Source organism: Callorhinchus milii, unplaced genomic scaffold (genome assembly GCF_018977255.1).
Source record: "Callorhinchus milii isolate IMCB2004 unplaced genomic scaffold, IMCB_Cmil_1.0 Scaffold3, whole genome shotgun sequence".
NCBI classification, from domain to species: Eukaryota; Metazoa; Chordata; class Chondrichthyes; order Chimaeriformes; family Callorhinchidae; genus Callorhinchus; species Callorhinchus milii.
In genome coordinates this window covers 30,646,957-30,671,010 of record NW_024704744.1, presented here as the reverse complement: position 1 = coordinate 30,671,010, position 24,054 = coordinate 30,646,957, and the positions used below count along the sequence as shown (strand labels likewise).

Sequence of the window (24,054 nt, the reverse complement as noted above, 5' to 3'; positions counted from 1 at the left end):
ACTTGCAAGTCTAGTGCTCTAACCACTGAGCTACAGAACTCAGGGTAATGTTGGATAATGTTACAGAATAAGGCTGGATCTGTTCGGAAGGTAGTTGTGGTTACTCATCCTTGTGTAACTCAAGTAATATTGCTTCCCCTGAACGACCATCGTCTGCCTGACTTTTCCCTTCACTTCAATTGCAATCCTCTATCAATGGTCAATTTATGGGGCATGTAACACACCATCATCATTTCACACACCTTTATTGAGTTCCATCAACACTCGCCATCTGTTCGCCCACAGATATCTCTATTGTGTCCTCAGAGAGCACAGGTAGATTTACGTAGATTGTTACAGCACTGAAGCAGGCCATTTGGAGGCCTGTAACTCAGTGGTTAGAGCACTCGTCTTGCAAATGAGAGACCTGGGTTTGATTCCCCGCAAGGCGAAACGTTGGCTAAGTTTCCTTATTCCATATGCTTCTGTTTATCTAGCAGTAAGTAGGAACCCGGTTGCTAGTTGATTGGCAGATTGCTTTTCCAGGGGTAATAATTCTTTCCAAAAAACAATAATAATGAAGTGGTCACTCAATCTCCAACTGTGTGTGGGACACTGCTGTGCGCTATTGACTACCGTGTTTCACCCTCAAAATATACAGTCAATTCACTTTACAGTGTATTCTGTGAAGCGCTTTGAAATGTCTCAAAGACGTGATAAGGTGCTATATCAAATGCAAGGATTATTATTATTTAGTATTATACTTCACATGAGCCTCTGACCCTCTAACTCTCCCTCTCTCATACCTCTTTTTTCTCTTTGTCTTCCTAATATGTGGCTTTGTCATAATGAGTACAGTATTGTATTAAGAATGTGCTTGATATGGCAATATATTAATTAATGTAGAAATATTTCCACATGGAGCATGACATAAATATTGAATGCCACTGAAATCTTTACTGCCAGAGGCAAAGCAATGCTTACGGTGAGCCCTCCCAATCTATCAGTCCCAATCAACATGAGAGGTCAGTCACTGCCTGTCTTGTCATACTCTGTTGCCTCAAAGCATTGCTCTTGTCCCAAGTTCAGGTAGGTCTTTCAGGCCCTAAACAAGCACAGCAGGGATAGTAATTACCTTTCGTGTTGAGCCTTCTATGCAGATGTTGCTCTCTTGCCTGTTTCTCCTCCTACACAGTAAATGCTGCCTCAGCTGCTGTACAACTCCTCCAAAGGAACCAAAATATTCATATTCCCTTCCAGAGAACATCCCGAGGTGTAGTGCAGGAATATCAATGGTAGATTGCTATACCTGCACATTTCCTTTGTTCATGGAAATGTAATAAGATGTGGCAGTAATTTGTTTGAAGGTTGACTGTCTATTCTTGACTAAGAATCAAGAGAATCAATTCCTGCGGTGAAATGTTGAAGTCGTTCCCATGCGTGGATTTTTTTTATCGTTATGGCTGAACATTGCCATAGTAGTATGAAAATTAATCACAGTTCTTGCAGAGTGTAGCTCATTTTAACGCACTTGCACCTGAAGTGCTACCACAAAACCAGGAGTAATTCTTAGAAGAGATTTTGTAGGAAACCATGGATGGGAGGGCAGAGTGCAAGTGGGAGGGAGAGTTGAGGGAGAGTTTTGCATTCAGGAGTAATTCTTGTCAGATTGCTTGCTGACACATGGTCACAGGTATTATTAGTGAGTGTTCTCATCCATAATAAGCAATCAATCAGCTTCATTCAGAAGTGCTATACAGTATATGCAGGAAAAGGTATTATTGTATTAATGGGCTTGTGCTTTAAGAATGCATTAAGAATATTATTGCAATGTGAATGAGCGATCATTGTGAATCTTAGCAACATGACCATGTATAATGGCTATGTACCAGGTTTTATTGGATCTACCAATTTCGATGGCAATGACTTTCTTGGTATTTGTTTTGAAGAAAAACCTTGCATTTGCTTCACCACGTTGTTAAAAACAAGATAATACTTGATGTCTACATAAGGGAGAGGGGTATAGGAGAGGGGAATAGGAGGGATGTGGCTTATGTGGAGTATAAACTCCATTTACACATTAGTTTGGCCAAATGGTCTTCTCTGTCATGTGAAAAAAGAGTGTCATCTAAAAATGGAACATTTTCCAAAGAGCTTTAAACAGATATTCTGGACAAGTCTATCAGGAATTTAAAATAATACCACAGCAAGAAAAAAGAAATAAGTTGTAAATTTCACAGGAGATAATAGACTGTAGTTCAGGTTAAAATTATAGCTGTTTGACTTGACCAAATAAGCAGACAGGAAAATCCTTTCCAGAGAGATTGTGACAGAGCCAGCAGAGGCAAAACTGGGTCTGAAACTATAGAAGGAAAGCAGGAGACACGATTTGAACCAGAGACCTTCTGTATGGTGGAGAAGGTTGAAGAATTGCTGAAGGTACGGAATTTGGAAACTTGATAGTTAGAGTAAAAGTGAGATAGAAGAAAAGCATTGAGAATAAGATAAAAGACAACAGGTAGGAGTTCAGGGTGGTGAAAACAGTTGAATGGAAAAGGTGAACAGATGAGGCAACAAGACAATGTTTGGAATTGTGAATGTGCTTATTGAAAGAGTGTGGGAAAATCTTTGGATTGGAAAGAGTGAAGGACAAGGGTACAGAAAAAGAATTTGCCTTACGTGTCTGGCAGCAGTAGTTGTGAGAACTGTTATATAGGGAGGTATCAGCTGATGCTGTTCAGGGTGATGGGTCACATCAGGACAAAAACGGCAAGTGAATAGAAGAGGAGATTGTTACAGAAATGAAAAGAGAAGAGAATGTTGGAGAATGTAGAGCAGGTAGATGAAGAGAGTAAAGGTAAAACTGCTGTACTTAAAGGGGAGGAATTGTGGTATCAAAATAGGTTTGATTGTGTACTTTTCTTTATATCTATCAATTAAAACATACATGAGCTTTAACATAAGGGGCAAGAGAGGCTCTGTTTACATTTCAAGTATGTACAATTCTTTTAGATTGTTTTTGACTTCCTTATTCAGCGACTGTAATTTTAGTTTTTTTTTTCCTGCCAGCTTCCTTTTCCTCCGCACTTTCTCTTAAGTCTTAAAGTGGACCCGAAAAAAAAAAACTGTGCTATTGCCTCCTATTTCATCTCTGAATTTTTTATATTGCCTAAAAGTTTGGTCTTTTTGTTTTGCATGATAATATTTTTCTATTTTGATTTTATTTAAGGATAAAATCTAATTTTACAGAAGTCGTTGAAATCCAGTCACTTATCTCCAGTTTATTCATTGATTTTTGTTTATTGCGAAATATCTGTGCATTACAATTTTGCCTGCATTTGTAGAAGATGTTAATTTTTTCTAAAACCCTCGCCAACTGAAAGCTCACAATTATTTCAGAAAATGGCCCATTACATTTATCAGGACCTGAGCTCCAGATGCTAAACTCAAATAAACAGAATCCGCTCTAAACACAGGTAAAGGGAAATAAGAAATGGCAGAACATTTAATGGGTTATTTTCTGAAATAATTGTAAGCTTTCAGTTGGTAAAGGTATGTACATAAATACTTTTTCATGCATAAACTGTACTTTCATGCATACAAATGTACATACTTCAGTTCTTTTATCTCATGCTGAATTTATGGTTAAAACAAAACAATAAGTTAGTTGAAAATTTGTTCACAAGAATAATTATCCTTACATTTGATATGGCACCTTTCACATCAGGAAGACATTCATCTTTATGATTCAAAAGACAAGATTACATGATTAATATATCCAGGCTTTGGGATGTATTTCTTATTCCATTTCAGTGTTCGTAAATTTTCATATAATAAAAAAGCCTTTTATGAAAAATACTGACCTTGGCAGAGAATACCAGTGATTCTCTAATTGTCATTGCAGTATAAGTGTACACTGCCAAGGTTGGTAAGTTTACCGTTAAGCAGAAATAAAATGCACTTGCCCCAGTGTCAGTAAATTTATCAAGAAATTCTTTGAGATTTTTTTCATATGTCATGTTGTACTGAGGTCCTGTATTAAAGATTATTGGTCCAACATAGAATAATAACTCTTGCATGGGCCTTTCATGTAAGGAGGCTATCTCAAAGTGTTTCACAGGAGCTACTGTAGGCAAACACAACAGCGAGTTTGCACACAGCAATACCTTACAAACGGCCATGGAGCAAATAATCAGTTTTATCTGTGTGGTTGTTGGCCAGGATTTTGGGAGAAACTCCCTTTGATTTTTAAGAAGTGCTGTGGGATCTTTGACGTCCATCTGAATAAGCAGATGAGAGCTTGGCTTAACATCTGAACTTTTCATCTGAAGGATGGCACCTCCACCAATGCAGCACTCACCTAGCAACAACAAAACAACAAAATTACATTTGCATAGCGCCTTTCATGACGGAAGAACTTCCCAAGGTGCTGGATTGGAGCAGCAGCCTAGACTGTGTGTTCAGAGTCCTGACATGGGGCTTGGATAATACAATTAACTGAGTCAGACTGATACCTGATAACAATAATCCATGCATTTGATATAGCACCGTATCATGTCTTTGAGGCTTCTCAAAGCACATCACAGATTATACAGTAAAGTGAATTGACTGTATAGTTTGTTGATTATATCTGGAATTTGACCATTGTCTTGAATTGTGAAAATTGTGCAATAACCTTTCAATCGTCAGCCATTTTCCTGAAGTTCTGGTGCGGAGGAATTCCATTTGGCTCTTGATTCACAACAACAACAATTTACACTTTCAGGCCAGTAGTAAGCCTCAAAGCACTTCTCACAATTGACAGGAAATCCAAGCTGGGGGGGAGGTGCCCTTAGTACTGGGCAAATGAGGCAGTAAGGTGACTGAAAGCGCAGTTTAAAAGGTACGTCTCAAGATATATCCTTCCCCAATACAAAATAAATAAATAACCCTTAAATTTAATATAGCCTCTTTAATCACATTGGAAGAATGTCCCAAGTGCTTCACAGGATATACTGTAAATTGGAGTGACTGTGTGTTTTGTGGGCAAACACTCACATGGAATATCCATACATATAGTCTATTATCAAGAGGTCACTAGCTAATAACACAACTACTATTGTGGGCATTTTTTGTTATTTTTCTCTCATTCTGGGGATGTACACACCATTGGCACTCTGGCTGAGATTAGCTAACTCAGCACAGACTGTTGATCAAACGTATGGCTCAGCACTGCACCACATGGTGACTTTACCCACTGAGTTTTTTTTAAAATTGTTAACGTGCTTATTTTTATGCATTAACCATCTGTTACTGAAACACGACCAGCTGCTTGGTTATAGTATTTCAAATTTCAACTTCAAGTATGAAGATGTACACTAGTGGGATTTCAAATGTGGCATTTAAAACTACTCATTGCTTGTTTTTTTTAATACTCAATTTGAAAAGTGCATACTTAAAATTGATAGGTAAGTTGATTGACAGGTGTCAGCCTGGCTCAGTTGGTAGCTCTCTCACTTCTGGGTCAGAAGGTTGTGGGTTCAAGCCACGCTTTGGGATTTTGACCTGATAGTTTCCGATTCAAGATAAAGAACATTATAAATTCTACAGCACTATTTGAAAAGAGAAGGAAGTTTTCGCCAATTGTCAGTCAGGTTTTCCTACAAATACACAATCATTACACTTTACAATAATTCTTGTGAAGTGCTTTGAGACGTCTTGACAACTTTATAAGGTACTCTATCAAATAAAAGGATTATTATAGGTAAGTGGCAGAATCTTCAGCTGACAAGGCTTTAATAAGGGTGAAGGTCACCAAAACTGCATGCCAATTTGAGTATAAAAAAAAACTGAATGTCAATTTCGCCCACAAAATATAGTCAATTCACTTCACAATATATTCTGTGAAGTCCTTTGAGAAGTCTCGAAGACGTGATAAGCGCTATATCAAATGCAAGCATTATTATTATTGAATTACATTTGTATTGACAGCACATGTCAATTTATGTCATTCAGTTTTCTTGAGAAATTTTTCTTCCAACTCAAAATGTTAATCAACACCAGCTGATGAGAGTGATGTTTTTGTTTAACGTAGATCAAAACTATGGAATCTGTCCAGATTAAGAAAGTTAGTTTGATAGCAAATTATCAAAATAGCTGTTTTGATAATTACAACAACAAATTACATTTGTACATTACATGAGTTACAGTACAGTAGTTTTGTGAAGGAATTAAACATCATTTGCATCAATGATTTTTTGAGAAGAGAGGATTCCTCTTCTCTTACCAACGTGAATCAAGTGGATTAAAAGGAATCAATGACTAGAATATGGGGAAAGAGCATATAAATGGTATTGAATGGATTGCTCTTAAAGGAGCCGGCACAGATGTGAAGGACCAAATGGTCTCCTTCTGTAATGTAAGTGTCTGAGGTTCTAAGAGATGTGCTTCCAGGTCTCCACCAGCACGGCTCTATTATTGTCTAGAAGATGTGAAATGCGCTATATCAAATTCAAGGATTATTATTATTAATATTATTATTATTTACCCCTTGAGTTTCCTTCCTGCTATCTGAGCAGGAGCTTTGTTGCTTCTCTGAGGCTTTTCCTTGGCCAAGATTGGAAACTTGCTGTGCAGGCAATTGGAGATGTTAGCTTGAATCCTCCCTCTCTATGCTGCAGGATGTCAGTGCATTATTGTGTTGTCATTTATTGAAAAGGGTAACATTTTAAAATGCAGCGTCTCTGTTTAATATGTGCTAGGTTAGGTTCCATTGGTTTCTCTGCCCTGAACCACTGGAAGTGATGAAAAGATTTCCACTGGAAATAATAATAATAATCCTTGCATTTGCTGTAACGTCTTTCAAATCAGGAAGACATCTCAAAAAACTTCACATGATAAACTATATTTTGAAATGCTTTTTATAAAAGTGCCTCTTTGGTTAAGAATTACATTAACATAACATGACATGTAGGAGCAGGAGTAGGCCATTTGGCCCTTCGAGCTTGCCCCGCCATTCAATCATGGCTGATCTTCTAATCTAACTCCAGCTAATAACCTAACCCTGCCTTATCCCCATATCCCTTAATCCCTTTTGCAATAACATAACATGTAGGAAAAACATGTACTATTTTCCAGGATAAAGATGTAAACTGAAATCTCAAGTGTGTAAAGCATTGACTTATAATAAATTTATGAAGGATAAAATTAACATTGTCCCTCAGGACTAAAGTGGTGCTTCATGGCATGCTTAGAAGCCTTTACAGGATCTCTCTTTAGGTGCCACAACTTTGCCAATTATGTGACTTAAATTCTTCCCTTGGCCAACAATTCTCCAGGTAATCGGTCATTTACCTCCTGCATTTTAGTGTGACACTGTTGTGTGCAAATTGGCAAATTCATTTGCCTAAAAATATGCAGTCACTACACTTAACAATAATTACCAGACAGTGCTTTAAAATGCTTCTGCATGATAAGGTGTAATATCAAATGCAAAAATTATTATTCGTATAATAATAACCCTTGCATTTGATACAGTGCCTTATTACGTTGTCAAGATGGTTAAAAGCGCTTTGTGGTGAATCACGGCAGCCAATTGCGCACAGACTGTCCCACAAGCATTCAAATTGTACCACGGCATAGTAACAAAATTTAATATGAAAATAAAGGCTGCACTAGTTAGGTTTTGCTGTAACAGTTTTGTGCTAGCTTTTCCATTCAATTTTGTTGTTCCAAATTGGAAAACAATTAAGAAAACCAATGCTGTAATATGGTTTTGAATAATTGATTAAAAGATAACCATTACACTTATTTTTTCATAGCAGTATTGTGCCTATCCATTGTCCACAGGCTTCACAACACAAGCTTGTTTAGAGCTATGCATACGTACTTGAAGAAACTGCTTCACAGTCACAGTTTGATCAGATATCATTTACTACACATGAAATCTGATGTGTTGTTGCTTAGTCCATCTGTAGCTCATGGCAGAGTATAAAATAATTGTTCAACCAGCAACATTTGTGGTAGAAAAAAATTGTGGTAGATTTGTCATTTTGTTTTTTTTATTACCAGCACCCATGTATTTTTTATAAACACAGAAGTCACTGGGAACATGAGCAGGTCAGGCAGCATCCATGGAGAGACAAAAATGAGTTAACGTTTCAGGTCAATGACCTTTTGTCAGAACTTTGCCTTTTATTTTTTTCCTCGTTCGTTCAACTTCCAAATACAAATAGGATATCATCACAATCCACTGAAGAATAAAACACCAATACATACTGTCACGTCAAGACACCTTTGACTTGCATGGTCAAAAGAGCTTTCCTAAGTGCTCTATTTATGGTCTTGTTTAAGTTCTGTTCTTAATTCTTATCTCCTCTTATTGACAGCAGACTTCCTTTTCTCCCTCCAGAAATCATTTATAATTGTAACCAGTAATGGAGGATAACTAAAAATAGATTTAGAAGGGGCATAACAGGGCAATAGAAAGGCATTTGTTGATAACACCTGGAGAAAATTAAAATTAGACATTTTAAATTATCTTTATCAAAGACATCATCTAAAAGTGCAGAGAGGATCTTTAAGTAGTAAGTTCAGACGAAAGATTATAGAAGATTACAAAGTGGTATTGAATTGTAGAGAATCAACTGTACTAAAGGAGTCCATTCAGCCTCTCGTATTTATTTTGATGCTTGGCACTGCCCACTGAAGCTAAGTGCTCTGAATCCAATTTTCCCACTCTTTTCCTGAACCTTTCAATCCAACTCTTCCCCTATTGTTGATCAATTCTCTTTGAAATCCTGTTATGAACTCAGCTTAAACTATCAATGTAGTAAGGTATTCCGATTTCCACAAGTCTGTAACAAAAAGAAGCTTTCCTTGTTTTCTTTTTAATAATAGTAATAAAGGTGATAATTTTCAATATATGCACCCTTGTTACTGATTTGGTGATCATTGGAAATAGTCTTTCACTAAAATGTGTTTAAATGTGCACAAGCCAAAAAGAGAAGGGAGTTTCTCCCAGTGTCCAGACAAGCAATACTCAAAGTAAAATTGGTCATTCACTTAATGGTTGCTTGTAGAACTTTGTTATGAGCAAATTGATTGTCAACAGATATAAATTGTATGATATTGTACCAGATGACCTAAACCCTAAATTCATAAAGGATATATTGTTACAACATGATGCTGGAAAAAATAGACAGCCTGACACCTGAAGTGGGGAAAGCACTGGAGAATATTGCACAGTAATTATATCAATGGTCATATATGGAGTAACTGACATGTATTTAAAAGAGATATCTTACTAATGTCCCGGACTCTTTGACTGGGCTATTCACTAATGAATGAGAAAATTCAGTGCCTATAATTCTCTTAGATATAATAACATTAAAAAATTTTAAGAAGAAAATTACCCTCTTTTGGTTAAATCCCCACTCAGCTATCTGGTTTCTAATTATATTCCTCAATCCCTTGTTTCTCCAGAAACCCATCACGTTGCTTCTTGAATCCATTTTTACTATCGGCATCTGCAATGGCCTTCCTTTAAACCTTGTTTTATAAGGTTCCCTTGGTGGAACATTCCCTTCTTACTTGGTGAAAACCATTGCTATACTTAACAACTACTCTGAAGCACTTTAAAATGTTTTGATGTATAAGTTGTTAAAAAGTGCAAATCTTTCTTTCTGGTGAACAAATTGCCTGCATCAAATTTGCCAATCCTCTTCATAATCTTGAAATCTTCAGTTAGTTCACTCCAAAGTTTCTTCTTTTCCAAAAAAAAATTCAACACACACACCCATTTTAGTTTCTTCGATCGTTTAATAAATTTACATGTATCCACCATGAATTACATTTGCCAATTTTGGGTTAAGTTACTGAAATGGATTTGAATCTCCTCCGTTATATTCTGCCTGTATCCTGAAGTAGTAATAATAATAATATTACAGAACTGTATTACAGAACTGAGAACATGCTATCCTAAAATCCTTTGTTGTGTGTTTTTTTCTGAATGAAACGTTAAGTAAAAAAAGGTTTGGGTAAATATAATTAGTTAAAGAACCAGACCATGGAAGGTTTTCATATAATACTGTAACTTAAAAAAAAAATCTTGCAGTACTGATTTTACCTTATGGAAACATACACAATGTAAAATACATACAAAAAGCAATCTTTTAAATCTAATTTGAGAAAACATTTTTGATAGCTGCAAATTAAGATGTCAATTTTTTTATTCACCTAAAGATCAACACAAATATACAATGCTGCAAATGTGGTGATATTGGACGAGATTCTTGTCCAATATATTTGTTCGACAAAAACATCTGTCGCTCTGTTGACTGGTGCCTTCCTTACAGAATTGGCTTTCCATTCAGAAAAATTCCAGATACAACTAGTTAAGAACATCAGAACATGAAGTACTCATTGAGTAAAGGGCATTGGGCCCACAAAGTTTGATTCCACTACAGGATATCAGAGCCTCCTCAGCTCAATGAATATCCCGGTGCATTGAGCTACAGGCAAATCTCCAAGAAGAAGTTTTTCTTTAACCGCTTCCTCCACAAGGGAAATCAAATGGAACTCCAGAATATTAATCCTGCTTTACAACCAGCATTTGCAATGGTTGCATTCCAAAGATGACTCATCCATATTCCTCAGCAGCACACTTAGTATTTATTTATCAGTATCTATTAATATAGTCTTCAATCCCATTTGTACACGGGTGATTTTGATGCCTTTTTTTTAGAAAAGGAGTTTTCAACATAATGGTAACTTCTGTTTATATATCTACTGCTTTGTAGGCAACATTTCTTTTGGTATTTCATCTTACTTTGGACTTGTTGAGTTTGCGCTCCTGCACTTTATTTCTGCTCTCAGTTTACAGTCACAGCACAGAAACAGCCCTGGTCAAAGTGACAAATGACATTCTGTCCATCTGTGACCAGGGCTCCCTTTGCCTCCTCGTCCTCCTTGACCTCTCTGCTGCCTTTGACACCATTGACCATTCTATCCTCATCCACTGCCTCTTCTCTAACCTCAACCTTCACGGCTCTGTCCTTGACTGGTTCAGATCATACATCTCACACCGCCTCCACTTCATCTCCACAAACAGTTTCTCTTCTAGCCCCCGCATCGTCTTGTGTGGCATTCTTCAGGGCTCTGTCCTTGGTCCCCTCCTCTTCAATATCTATACGCTCCCTCTTGGTGACATCATCTGCAGACATGGGGTCAACTTCCACATGTACGCGGATGACACCCAACTCTACCTCTCTGCCTCCAGCCTTGACTCCAGGACCACTGCTGTCCTGACAGAATCTCTGTCAGACATTAAGTCCTGGATGAGAGCTAAGTTTCTTCAGTTGAAAGTCAACAAGACTGAGGCTTTCCTGATTGGCTCCCGTCAGCGCCTCCTCACCTCAGGCACTGACAACATCACCATTCATTGATGGACACTCCACCTTACTATGCCAGTCCAGAACCTTGGCGTCTTGTTTGACCCTCTACTATCCTTTCTACCCCACATCCGTACCATGACCCGCTCTGCCTTCCCCCACCTCTACACCATCGCCCTGCTCTGCCACTGTCTCACACATCAGGCCACCGAAACCCTCATAGACACATTCAAGGCCTCCCCAACTCCTCCCTCCATAGGCTGCAGATCATCCAGAACTCTGCAGCCCATATCCTCTTCCAAACCAGGCTTTGTGACCCTATCACCCCCATCCTTGCCCGACTACACTGGCTTCCCATCACACTGGTCCTTACCTTCAAAGCCCTCCATGGTCTTGCTCCCACCTACCTCTGTGATCTCCTAACCCTCTACCATCCTAACCGGTCCCTCTGCTCAGCGGGCTCCAGCCTGCTTCACATCCCCTGCCACTCTGCCCCCACCCTCTGGAACTCTATCCTGCAGTCCCTCCGCCTTGCCCCCTCCCTTGTCACCTTCAAGACCCATCTCAAGACCCTCCTCTTCGATCATGCTTTCAATTAACCTGCTTCCCCCTCGCCCTCCACTCTCCCCAATCCCGACCCCCAGCTCGGGTCCAAAACTCTGACTGTCCAGCACCTTGAGATGTCTTGCCGACGTGAAAGGCACTATACAAATGTAATTTTGTTGTTGCTGTTGTAGGCTGGGACTCCTGTGCAATAATGGCTGTATTGTCAGATATGCTATCATTCCAAAAGGCCAAATCTGCCTTTTTTAGGTGGCTGTTAAAGATCCATGGCACTATTCTAAACGGCAAAGCAGTTTATCCTGTGTCCTGGCCAACAGTCCTCCAGATAAATTGTATAGCTGTCAGTGGGACTTTGCTGTGCACCAATTGACTACCACATTTACAATGTCCTGTGAAGCACTTTGGGGCATCCTGACACTATAACCTGTGTATCAAATGCAAGGATTAATATATTACTCAGCCTGGTATCTGGAATTTGACTACAGTCCTTTATGTGAAAGGGTTTGTGAAAAACTTTTACTTATAATCTACTGCTGAAATAGCTCAAGCATTTCTCTGAATCCTACAAGCTGCTTTTTACAATCTTTTTTCTATTGTTCTCTTAATACTCCTTTAAGTTAACATCAACTATTTTAGTATAAATCTAAATCCTCACTATTGTTTGTTTTCTTGTGCGTTTTAATATACACAGTCTGTGAGTTATATTGTGGACCTGGAAGTTTGGAACAATATTGGCTCCAAACACTGACTGGCCGCTTCCTGCTATGACGGAAGATCTATAATTCTAGCAGACCTACACCTTTTGTCGATGTGATAAGTATCGTTTGCATTCTATGAATTGCGTAGCTCTATTATTGTTTTTGTTCATGGCCTTTAATGCAATACTAAATCTAATTTTACAATGACATAACAATCCTTGAATTTGAATGGAGCATCTTATCACACCATTAAAATGTCTCAAAGCACTTCACAGAATTTTTCGTAAAGTGTAGTCACTGAATATATTTGTAGATAAATTTGCACGCAGCAATGTCCCACAAACAATCATAAAGAAAATAACCAATTTTATCTGGGGAATTATTAGGAATTGTTGGGATAATTTTTTTTTCGAATCATGTCATGGGAGTTTTAATTTTCACCAGAACAGACAGACGGGACCTCGGTTTAACATCTAATTCAAAGGACAGCACCTCTACAGCAACGCTCCACCGACATTGCACTGGAGTGTCAGCCTAGACTGTGTGTTCAAAGTACTAATATGGGGTGAAAGTGTAACAAATCTGAGTCACGTTCAGTGGAGCCCAAATGTTCACAAGATCGTCAGATTGATCTGGATAAAGAATGCCTTTCTAATCTTTCCAGAACATCCATCCTACTGTTTCCTCATTACTGGATCAAGCTGATTTAAATGAGTCCAGTGTCCTGGCCTCTGCCACCTTTCTTAGCAACCTGTTCCAATCATTGATTACCCTTTGTGTAGAGAACAACTTACTGGTATCTTTCTTGAATTTGCCTTTTACCATTCTAAACCTATGTCCTGTTATTCTACCGTCTTGATATATCATAAAGTATTGATCTAGGTTTACTTTTTCGACCCCATTTAAAGTGTTGTAGACCTCTATGAGTGGACTTCTTCTAAGTTTGAAGAGCCTTCTCAGACCATTTACTTCCCACACGAAACTCTGTTCGCCACACCCCAGTCCTTGCCAGACTGCACTGGCTAGCTATCCCAGAGAGGATCGACTTCAAGATCCTCACCCTCGTATTCAAGTCCCTGCACTTCTCTGCACCCCCCTACCTCTCTGATCTCCTCTCTCCTCAAAACAGCACCCGTTGTCTTCGTTCCTCCGGGTCTGGCCTCCTCTTTGTCCCCCGAGTCCTCCGCTTCACCCTCGGCGGCTGTGCCTTCAGTCTCTATGCCCCGAAGCTCTGGAACTGCCTTCCTCCCTCCCTTCGCCTTGTTCCCTCCCTTCCCATTTTCAGGTCTCTGCTGAATACCTTTCTTTTCGACCGCGCCTTTAATCACCTTCCCCCCCACTCCCCCGGCTCGGCCCGGGATCCGTTACTGTAAAGCGCTCTGAGATGCCGTCCGGCATGGAGGGCGCTATATAAATCCAAGTTGTTGTTGTTGTACTATTAATCACTGCTTATAGCTCATTCCTCTAACACCTGTTGCTCTGCACTGCTTCTTGGGACCTGGGTAACCCTGATGTTGCAGTGACCAGAACTGCATGCAATAGACATGCAGAGCACTGTACAACCTCAGTATGTTGTCTAGGGATCTAAACTCATCTGATTTAACAATACAGCATCCTGTTTGTCTTGTTTATTGTTGCCTCGCACACTGTTTTTACATAGAGAGCGACATGTCAACCCCACCACCCCCCCCGCTCCCAGATCTCTGTTCCCACTTCCAAGTTACTGATCAGTGATCACCCATGTTTCACCCACAAAATATAGTCAATTCACTTTACAGTATATTCTGTGAAGCGCTTTGAAGACATAAGGCGTTATATCAAATGCAAAGATGATTATTATTATGAGTTCTTGTGGTCTGCTGAACTTAATAATACTGTGGATCTTTTCTATTTCACACACTCTTTCAAGAATACACTTCACACTTTTTCACAATGAATACCTGAATGCAAAGTTTGATATTTTCTCTTCCTCTGATGGTTGTTTGGGAGATTGAAATCCTTATAGTTATCACATTATGATTTCTTGTGAAATCGCTTCTGTGTGTAAACAATTGTCTATCTACTTGTTCAGCCTGAGCTGAGGGTCATGGAAGTGAGAAATTACAGCATAGATGAAGGCCTTTCAGCCCATCAAGCAAAGGAGGTAATTTGATTACAAGCCCCTTAAAGTAGCCATCTGCGATAAATCCATTTCCCTATTTTTTCCCAATAATAATCATCCTTGTATTTGCTGATAATTTTGAATATCAATCTTCATATGTTTCATGGAATATTAGTACCCAGCAACAGGCTTAGTCTTGGTTCCTTCTCCCACAGGAGCCCCCTAATCAGATCTCACTCTCCTGCTCACTCCCCATACTCTTTAATACTGTATTCCCCTCTTTCAAGCCTCTCAAATTTCCTTTTGAAATAATCTATGGACTCTGCATCAACAACAGTTTTGTGACAAAGAATTCTACAATCCAGCCTCTCTCTCTGCAAAGAAAGTGTTCTTTGACTTTCTCCCACTCACTGATTTTTAAGTGCTGCTTTTCTTTAATTCAAACTGTACAGTGAATTGCATTGATTATTATTCCACCTCCATGCCAACATCAAGTAAGCATTTCAAGAATGCCTAAATTTAATCATCAGGAAGAGATGTGCTTTACAATAATGTAAATTTGAAACTGCTGCCCAGTTGATAATAACAATTAGAAACTGATCATCACGAATGCTAGACATCCATCTGCACTGGCCTTGGTGGAGTAGTGGAATGGATGCTTGGAGAGACAGTTGGTTTGGAAGACCGTTAACCACAGAACTGTGTTAGTATTTGTAACAACATCAATGGTTATGCAAACTGCCTTTTGGGCTTTTGACCACAGATGAAACACACCGAAACAACCTTAACATTGATATACAAGTTTGAAGCTTTTGCAATCAGATTGTGGTATTTTGCCTATCAAGTAGGAAGCTAAGTCATGCTGCCCAGGTTTACAGATCTGCTGATATTTTAGACAACATTATAGTAATGTGAAAATATCACTAGTGGGTTGATACTAAATTACCTTGTATGTTCGTAGGTTTTTCAGATTGCATATATTATCATAAAGGCAGCCAATTCTCCACGCCCTGGGAACTGGATTTTAGAGCGGTCATTTGATGGTATCACATACAAAGCGTGGCAATACTATGCTATAACGGATACTGAATGCCTCACTCGCTACAAAATTATACCTCGCAGAGGCACCCCCTCCTATACAGCTGATGATGAGGTGATCTGTACTTCATTCTACTCAAAAATTCATCCTTTGGAAAATGGAGAGGTAAGACCATTAATGACTAATTTTTAAAAATCAATCATTTTCAAAAGTTAGCATGGAAACGTTCGATTTGGAGACAGATGGAGAAGAGAAGTGGCATTTCCCATATTCCTATTTAGTTTACTTATTTGGTGTTTATATAATTTTAGGTCAACTTATTATTCACCCATTATTTGCAATTTGGAATGCCAGCTGTAGAGTACCGTCAGTTTGCTGTGTATGTGCGTTGCGTTAATCAAGAATATATTTGAATAAAATTGCAGCCAATATGGTAATCAACCAGCTGTGTTGGCTGTATTACACCCAGACGTTGAATTGTGTGGGTGAAAATAACATCTGGAAGTATATTATGTTGGTACCATGGCCATAATATGAAAATGACTTTGGTGCAGAGAAAACAAGCACAATTTTAAGTAGATCTAATCTATTATTTGGATTTTGTAAATCAGTATTGTTTTTCCTCTTGTTTATAATGTACTGGCAAACATACATTGGAGCCACATTGCTTGGAAATGATCTCATTTGCTCACTGTACGTAAAATACTCAATCCAACTAAATAAATAATGTAATTAGTTCTGTATTCCTAATTGCTTCAACAACCCCTTGTGAAGCGTTGTGTAGTGTTTTCAGTGCATTATGGGACCAGTTATGATCTAGTAGTCCAATGTGATTTACATTGGTTTGAAATTAATATTTTGTAAAAAGATTAATATAAGAAAATAAATCTATGGTGCAGGCTAATTTTGATTGATTTGTATAATTACATAAACATTTTGACTTGCTTTCAACAAAGGCAAAATGCAATATATTTTGTAGAGATCTGTGTTGATAACTTTATTGTATTAATATGCTAGAGAATGAAGGATGTGTTCAGTCGATATTTGGATATCAAAAGAGTTGTGTATACTAATATCTTATAGATGAGAAACAGCTTTAACTTGATTTATGTGTGTTAAGATATTGTTATTTGGTGTTCAGATTCATACCTCTCTTATAACTGGAAGACCGAGTGCTGAAGATCCATCTTCAACTTTGCTGAATTTCACCTCAGCTCGCTACATACGCCTGAGGCTTCAGAGAATTAGGACACTTAATGCAGATCTAATGACATTGGCTCACCATGATCCAAAGGATGTTGATGCTATTGTTACCAGAAGGGTGAGATCTCTGCCCAAATAGACTTTCTTCAAGATTCAGTGCAATTTGTGTGGCATAATGTATTACTTTCAATGATTTACATGTGACAGAATCTCTTTTGGATTAAATTAGAAATGCTTTTAATCTTTTAAGGTTATAGGAGGTTATAAGTCATCTATTTTATTTAAAAAAGTGCTTAATTAGATTTTACTATCTATTCCAGTCACATCGTACATTTAATCGTAATTTAATGCATTAATGTAAATTATGACCAATATCGCTGCTATTACTCAATTAAACTGAAAAGCCCAATTCTTAATTTGGTCAAAACTATAAAAAAAATCACCCAGTGATAAAGATAATATATCTATTAATTTGACATAACTAATTGTAAGTTTCATTCCTTCTTCAACCTTCCCACCACACTGAGTCCTCACGGTACTTCAAATAATAATAATAATCATAACAATAATAATCCTTGCATTTCATATAGCGCCTTATCACATTGGAAGGATGCCTCAAAGCACTTCACAGGATTTACTGTGAAATTAAGTGACTTATTATATAGTGATGAAAATAATAATCGTTGCATTTGATATCATCCTGATCATGTAGTCAAAACATTTCAAAGCACTTCATGGGATTTTACTATAAAGTGTAGAGACTGTTTATTTGTAGGCAAATCCATGATTATCTTGCTCACCGTTGCCACCAGTTAGTACATTATTTATACAAGAAAAACGAAAACCAACTGTGTTTAAAAATGTCATTCCATTAAATATCATATGCTTTGCAGCAATATATCACTCTCACTGGCTTTTTAAAAACTCTTTCTTTCAGTATTACTACTCCTTGAAAGATATTTCCATTGGTGGATTGTGTATCTGCTATGGACATGCCAAAGATTGTCCAGTTGACTTAGATAGTAAGGTATGTTTATTTGATTATGATCATGTAACTGTGGAAATGTAAAAAGGGAAAAATATTTTCAACTGATCACTAAGGCAATAACCAAAGGGGATAGATTTACCAAAGGGAGTAGGGAGAGATTTAGAGGATTTCTTTTTACACATAGGATTGTTAGGACATAGAATGCCCTACTGAGAACAATGTGTGAGGTAGAAATCATATTCGCTTTTAAAAGCGATCTAGATAGAGGGTAAATATAAAATGCTATGGGGGGAAAGGCAAGAGAATGAGACTAAATGGATAGCTCATTCAGAGAGATAGCACATGCACAATGCTGTGAATTTATATCATCCTATGTCGCATGGAACTTACATTCTGTTTTGGACACTGTTAAGCGTGGCGATGGGTTTCCATGTGTGACAAACTGAGAACACTTGAAGCAGCTTAGAGTGGGGATTGTAGTCAGCTACTAAGAATCATACAATCCTAGTTATGTAGCCAATGGGCTACCCTTCAAGTTTGTATTATAAGAAGTAGATTTATTTACGAGAAAGTGCAGTTGAGGCCAGGACACTGGACTCATTTAAAACATAGCTTAATGCTGTGATGGGAAGATGGTAGGGTGGGTATTCTGGAGGGATGAGATCAAATGGGTTTTAAAAGCCTTCTACATCTGAACCTTACTTATGATCTGGTGTGATGTATTTTAAAACCTAATAGAAATTATATCTCCTATGCTTTGCTGTAAATCTTTTGTGACCAGAGTAACATTATAGAGCTTCTTCAGAACAGTGGGAAAAATGAACTTTCAGAAATGACATACATCTTGTGAATACTTACAATTTTCACCAAACTGCACTTACTTGTGATGATGGAAAGTTGTGATTAAGGAAGCTCTGCCAAATGTTCCTAGTATTTTCTATACATTAGTGACCTCCCAGGCAGCTGATGTTCAATTCTGAGTACAGCAAAAACTATTGGTTAAACAACTGTAAAACAGTTGAATTGATCTTGGTTAAGCAGCTTACAGGTTAAAATTGTTGAAATAAAAACAAGAAGGTTGGAAAAATAGAAGCATAGAGAAAAACAAGTTGATGTTTTGGGTATGATCCTTTTGTCAATTATGGTAATTATTCATCAATACCTATTATTGGATTACAGCAAACAACATTGAGATATTAGCCTGTGTTACTATATTATTATAAAGCAATACACAGAGCCAAAGGATGATAAATATTTGCGAGGTTAGTAGAAATTCACAAACAGATCTTGTCCATTTCATTTGAATACATTTTGTTCACAAAACAGAAGTTTAGCTGTGAATGTGAGCACAACACCTGTGGAGACAGCTGTGATCATTGCTGCCCTGGCTTCCATCAGAGCCCATGGCAAGCTGGAACCTTTCTCAGCAGCAACGCATGTGAAAGTAAGTAACAAACAGTACACAGGTCAATTTCCAAATGAGAAAACATCTCAAAGCACTTCACATTATTTGCTGAATATGTCAGTCTGGCTCAGTTGTTAACACTCTGATCTCTGAATCGGAATGTTTTGGGACCTTGGTTGAACAACTCATCCAACAATGTAGTGCATCTCCAGTACTGTATTGCAGTCAAGACTGTGAGCTCAAAATTCTGATGTTGTCCTGTGACCGGATGAATAATCCAGTCAGTGGACTTCTGAGAACAAGTTGCTTCAATCTTTTCAGTCTTTGAATGGTGCTTCGTGTTAGGTGAACTATTGACTAAAAAGAAAATTACCTACGAAAATGGAAAAGCGGAATTAAATATATTATTGAGTTGGGACTTGACTATTTTTGAGTGTAACTTGGGAATTCCTTTTCATGATCTTAATGCAGCCATTTTTCTTATTGCAGAATGTAATTGTCATGGAAAAACTAAGGATTGCTATTATGACCAGAATGTAGCAGACAGAAACCAGAGCTTGAACACAAATCACGAAAACATTGGTGGCGGAGTGTGCACCAATTGTGCTAACAGGACAACCGGAATAAATTGTGAGACCTGCATTGATGAATACTTCAGACCTCAAAGGGTACAGCCAAAAATCTTTTATTTTCACCATCTACTAACAATATGGTTGAGGGTGCCCAAGAAGGCAGATATTATTCCCAGTCATTTTTTGACTGTAATGTTCATGAATGCAATAGACACTAATAGGGATAGTGTAAAACTAATCAAGGATCAAAAAGATCTTCGCTCATCTACACTGATCAATTCAAAACTTGACATACAAGTCCATCTTGTTGATGTCTATTTGTTGATGGGACTCCCACCCTTTATCTCGTTACATTGGTTTTTGCCGGTGAACTCAATGGCCTGTGGATTACTGGGTATTGGAACACAGCCTTCATTCAACAACAAAAAAAGGGAAATTGGTATTCTGCAAACCAGCAAATCCAAGGGTTAGGATTGAAGTAGGCTGACTGCCACATCAATGACTAGACACTAACAGGAATTTGTCTGTGATGTGAACGTTGCTGTTTTCAACTTTATTTATCACATAAAATAGTGTATCGGAATGGAAATTTTTTTTAAAAAATGGAAACTGTCCTGAAAATGAACAGTGACAGGATTTTTATAGTGCACGTTTTCATTTGGAGAATACCCTGTCTCAGGTTCTAGTTTAGAGAAAATGAAACAATTTTATTTTTTTCGCCTTCTTTTGAACAGTTTATTTTTGTTGGGCACTGTTTGTTTTCTTCCTGCTGTGCTATTGGCATAGACAATGCAGTAAATGGAATGTGCTCTACATGAAAGGAGAAAATTGATGTAGGCATATGACAAAACAGGATGAGTACGGTACGGTGAGCTTCTATTTTAGCAGTGGGTTATCAGGGAATTACTGTATTCAGTATACATTATAGAGCAATAAGTGGTGCAGATTGTTGATAAATTGTGCACATCAAACCAGATGCTTATCTGTTTGAGTTATTTATTGGAATTTCACCTAATGATGGTTTTGTACAGAATTTAGTATTAAACATAGCGAATTTTGTTGGTAATCCCCAGGTGACTTACATACTATAACACTAAAACAGACTTTGGTATTACAGTAGAGCAGTTCAGATGTCAGGCTAGCTTTAACACTAAAACATTCAGCTTTTACTACGACTAAAAGTATATTTAAAAATATCCAAATGACAATAACAACTTGCATTTATACAGCTCCATTCCCATAGGATAATGTCTTAGAATGCTTTAGATGGTTAGGGTAGGGCACTGAGAAAGGGAGCAAGAGGATGGAGAGAAGGAGGTGGCCATAGACATGTTTGAAGAATTGAAGACACAATGAGAGGGACTGTGATGGAGGGGTAGAGAGAGGGGTTTCCAGAGGCTTCGGGTGCAGGAACTGATGGTGGCATTGTGAGGTCAGGGACGTACAGCACGCCCGAGTTAGCTGAGCGGAAAGGGTGGGCAGAGGAACGAGATAGAAGGAGATCAGAGAGATGAGGGGATATCTGGGAGTGGATGGATTTGTAAGTGAGGGTGAGGACCTTGAAATCGATCCATTGGGAGATAGCATACCAGTGGAGACTGGTAAGGAGTGGAGTGATGGACCATAACTGGTTGATAACACTATAAGTAATGGAATTAAATTATATCAATTGAAGATGCACTTACATTTTTTTTGTAAACTGGGTTTATTTTTTCCAGGTCTCCCCTTATGATTCTGATCCCTGTGTACCTTGCAGGTGCAATTCAATTGGATCTTTGCACAGTAAATGTATTAAGGATGACAAGCACGTTGAAGAAGGTAAAACGATCCCTAATTATAATTTATCTTTCAGCTTCCTATCTTTGCACAGTGTCTGTTTCTGTTATTACATCAAGTTTACATTGTCATTTAGATCTGCTCCCTGGGTCCTGCCGTTGCAAGCCTGGTTTTGGTGGGGTACGATGTGACAGATGTGCATTTGGTTTCACTGGATTTCCTAATTGTTTTCGCTGCAGCTGCAGTGCAGCTGGCAGCTCGAATACTGATCCATGCATTGAACCATGCATCTGCAAGGTAGGGAATTGTTTATCTATACTTTAAGGTATCATTTTCACAATTAGCGTTGGAAATTTTATCTAAACATGAAAGTTGGTTTGTTTTAATAACTGCGGAAATTTGGCTTTCCGAATTAAGAGTTAATTAAGGCTGAGTTTAAGAATTTTCCAAAACACCAGGCGATTTTAGATTTTGAGACAAAGATCTTAAGGCTCAGGCAATAAGAGATTTCGAGCTTCTATTTTGCAGTTTTCTGAGTCCTCAGTTTTCATGTGCAATCCAATGCATTAAATAGTGGCAAAAAAGAAAGTACTACACATGTTATTAGCAAGTCAGAAGTTTTTATTTTGTTTTCTTACCACAGACTTTTCCCTGTGGAGTGAAAGTCCACAGAGACGAGCAATGTATTTTTTGGATTCCTCACCAGTAATCATGGACTGACTGCTGAGTTTAGCCTCACCAGTAATCATGGACTGACTTCTGAGCTTGGTACAGCATCAACAATCGAGTTAAGGGCTGTCCCTGGTTTCCAGCATTATTTCTTGCATAAGTGGCAAGGATAAAATCTACCTCAAGCTCATCTCAAATCTAGGATCTACTTGTTTTGGTCTGCAGAAAATGTCAGCTCAATGCCTGACAGAGAAGTGGATTGGGCTCATTGATCATGTAGTCTAGTAATAATCCTTACATTTGATATAATGCCTTATCGTATGGTCAAGACATCTCAAAGCGCTTTGCAGGATTTTACTGTAAACAACAAATTACATACTGTAAAGTATAGCAAGTGTGTATTTGTTGATGAATACGGCATCCAATTTGCACACAGCAATGTCCCACAAACAACCATAAAGTGATTGACCAATTTAATTTGGGGGAATGTTGGCCAGGACACTGAAAGCTCCCTTCTCTTTTTGAATAATGCCATGGGAATTTGCTGTCCTTCAGATGAGACATTAAACCAAGGCCAGGTCTGCCTGTTCAGGTAGACATTAAAAATCACATGACACTATTTGAAAAGAGTAGCGAGTTTCTCACTGTGTTCTGGCCAACAATTCCCCCAAATGAAATTGGTCATTTACTATATGTTTTTTGTGCGACATTGCTGTGCACAAGTTAACTGCACATTTGCCCACAAACTACACAGTCACTACACTTTACCATTAATCCTGTGAAACACGTTGGGATGTCCTCCCAATGTGAAAGGCACTCTACCAAATGCATTGTTATTATTAATACAATGATGCCTTGTTTATACTATAGAACTGCTTGGTTCGCTTCTGGCACTAACTTGCTGACTTTCATTCTAAAAAAAATGGAAATACTTCCAGGTTGTCCAAAGCACTTTCTGAATACATTCGTGCCATGTATATGTTACAGTAAATTTGTGTAATCACGAAATCCTGAAATTATTTTAACAAATCCGGTTGGTCTGACATTTCTTCTGACCGCAGTTACACTTCGTAAAGCCTTGTCAACCACAAACAGACACTAATTTCTCCTGGATGATGTTGGTCTCTATTAACAATTGTTGTGAGCAGAAGTCAAATCGGTTCCTTGAATAGTAGCCCCTCAGGATGCCGGCCTTCACTGCTATCTTGTACTGGTCAGTGTATATATCTCTGTTGATGATGACACCAAGGATGTTTCTGGGATCCCCTCTACCCTTGTCCACTGCTGGGATGGGGAGAGCCACGTTGTCGCCTGGTGTAGCAGTTTAGAGATCAGCCGAGGTGGAGTGGTTGCCAGGTAGTCCTTCTTCTGGTGTATTACCTGCAAGAACAATCAAGCTCACTTTTCACTGTCGAAATCACCTCTGCTGGCAGTGATAAAGATGTTAGGCCAACACAAGTCTCAATGCCAAACACAGCAGCATAAAGGGAGCAATTTATTCCTGACTGGTGAGCAAAGTTCTTTTTGAACAGCACAAATTTAATGCCGACTGTCAAATCCTAATTTTCATAATATGTTATTTATTTGTTGTTAATACGAACAAGTATCAAGGCAAGGTTATTGGTATGATAAAATTATCACTTTTTCACAAAATTCCTGACTTCTATTTTCAGTGATTTCATGGCTTCACA

General features: G+C 38.2%; 1 protein-coding gene across 1 annotated transcript in view; it reads left to right on the top strand.

Annotated features, from left to right (window-relative positions):
* The window catches only part of lama2 (laminin, alpha 2), a 181,741-nt gene that overhangs the window by 22,870 nt on the left and 134,817 nt on the right, over nucleotides 1-24,054 (top strand). Inside the window, exons 4-10 of the mRNA XM_042332818.1 lie at nucleotides 15,673-15,915; nucleotides 16,892-17,071; nucleotides 17,891-17,980; nucleotides 19,268-19,385; nucleotides 19,836-20,014; nucleotides 21,637-21,736; nucleotides 21,831-21,991. Of these exons, the coding sequence (XP_042188752.1) occupies nucleotides 15,673-15,915; nucleotides 16,892-17,071; nucleotides 17,891-17,980; nucleotides 19,268-19,385; nucleotides 19,836-20,014; nucleotides 21,637-21,736; nucleotides 21,831-21,991 (1,071 nt within the window). The remainder of the gene's footprint in view (nucleotides 1-15,672; nucleotides 15,916-16,891; nucleotides 17,072-17,890; nucleotides 17,981-19,267; nucleotides 19,386-19,835; nucleotides 20,015-21,636; nucleotides 21,737-21,830; nucleotides 21,992-24,054) is intronic.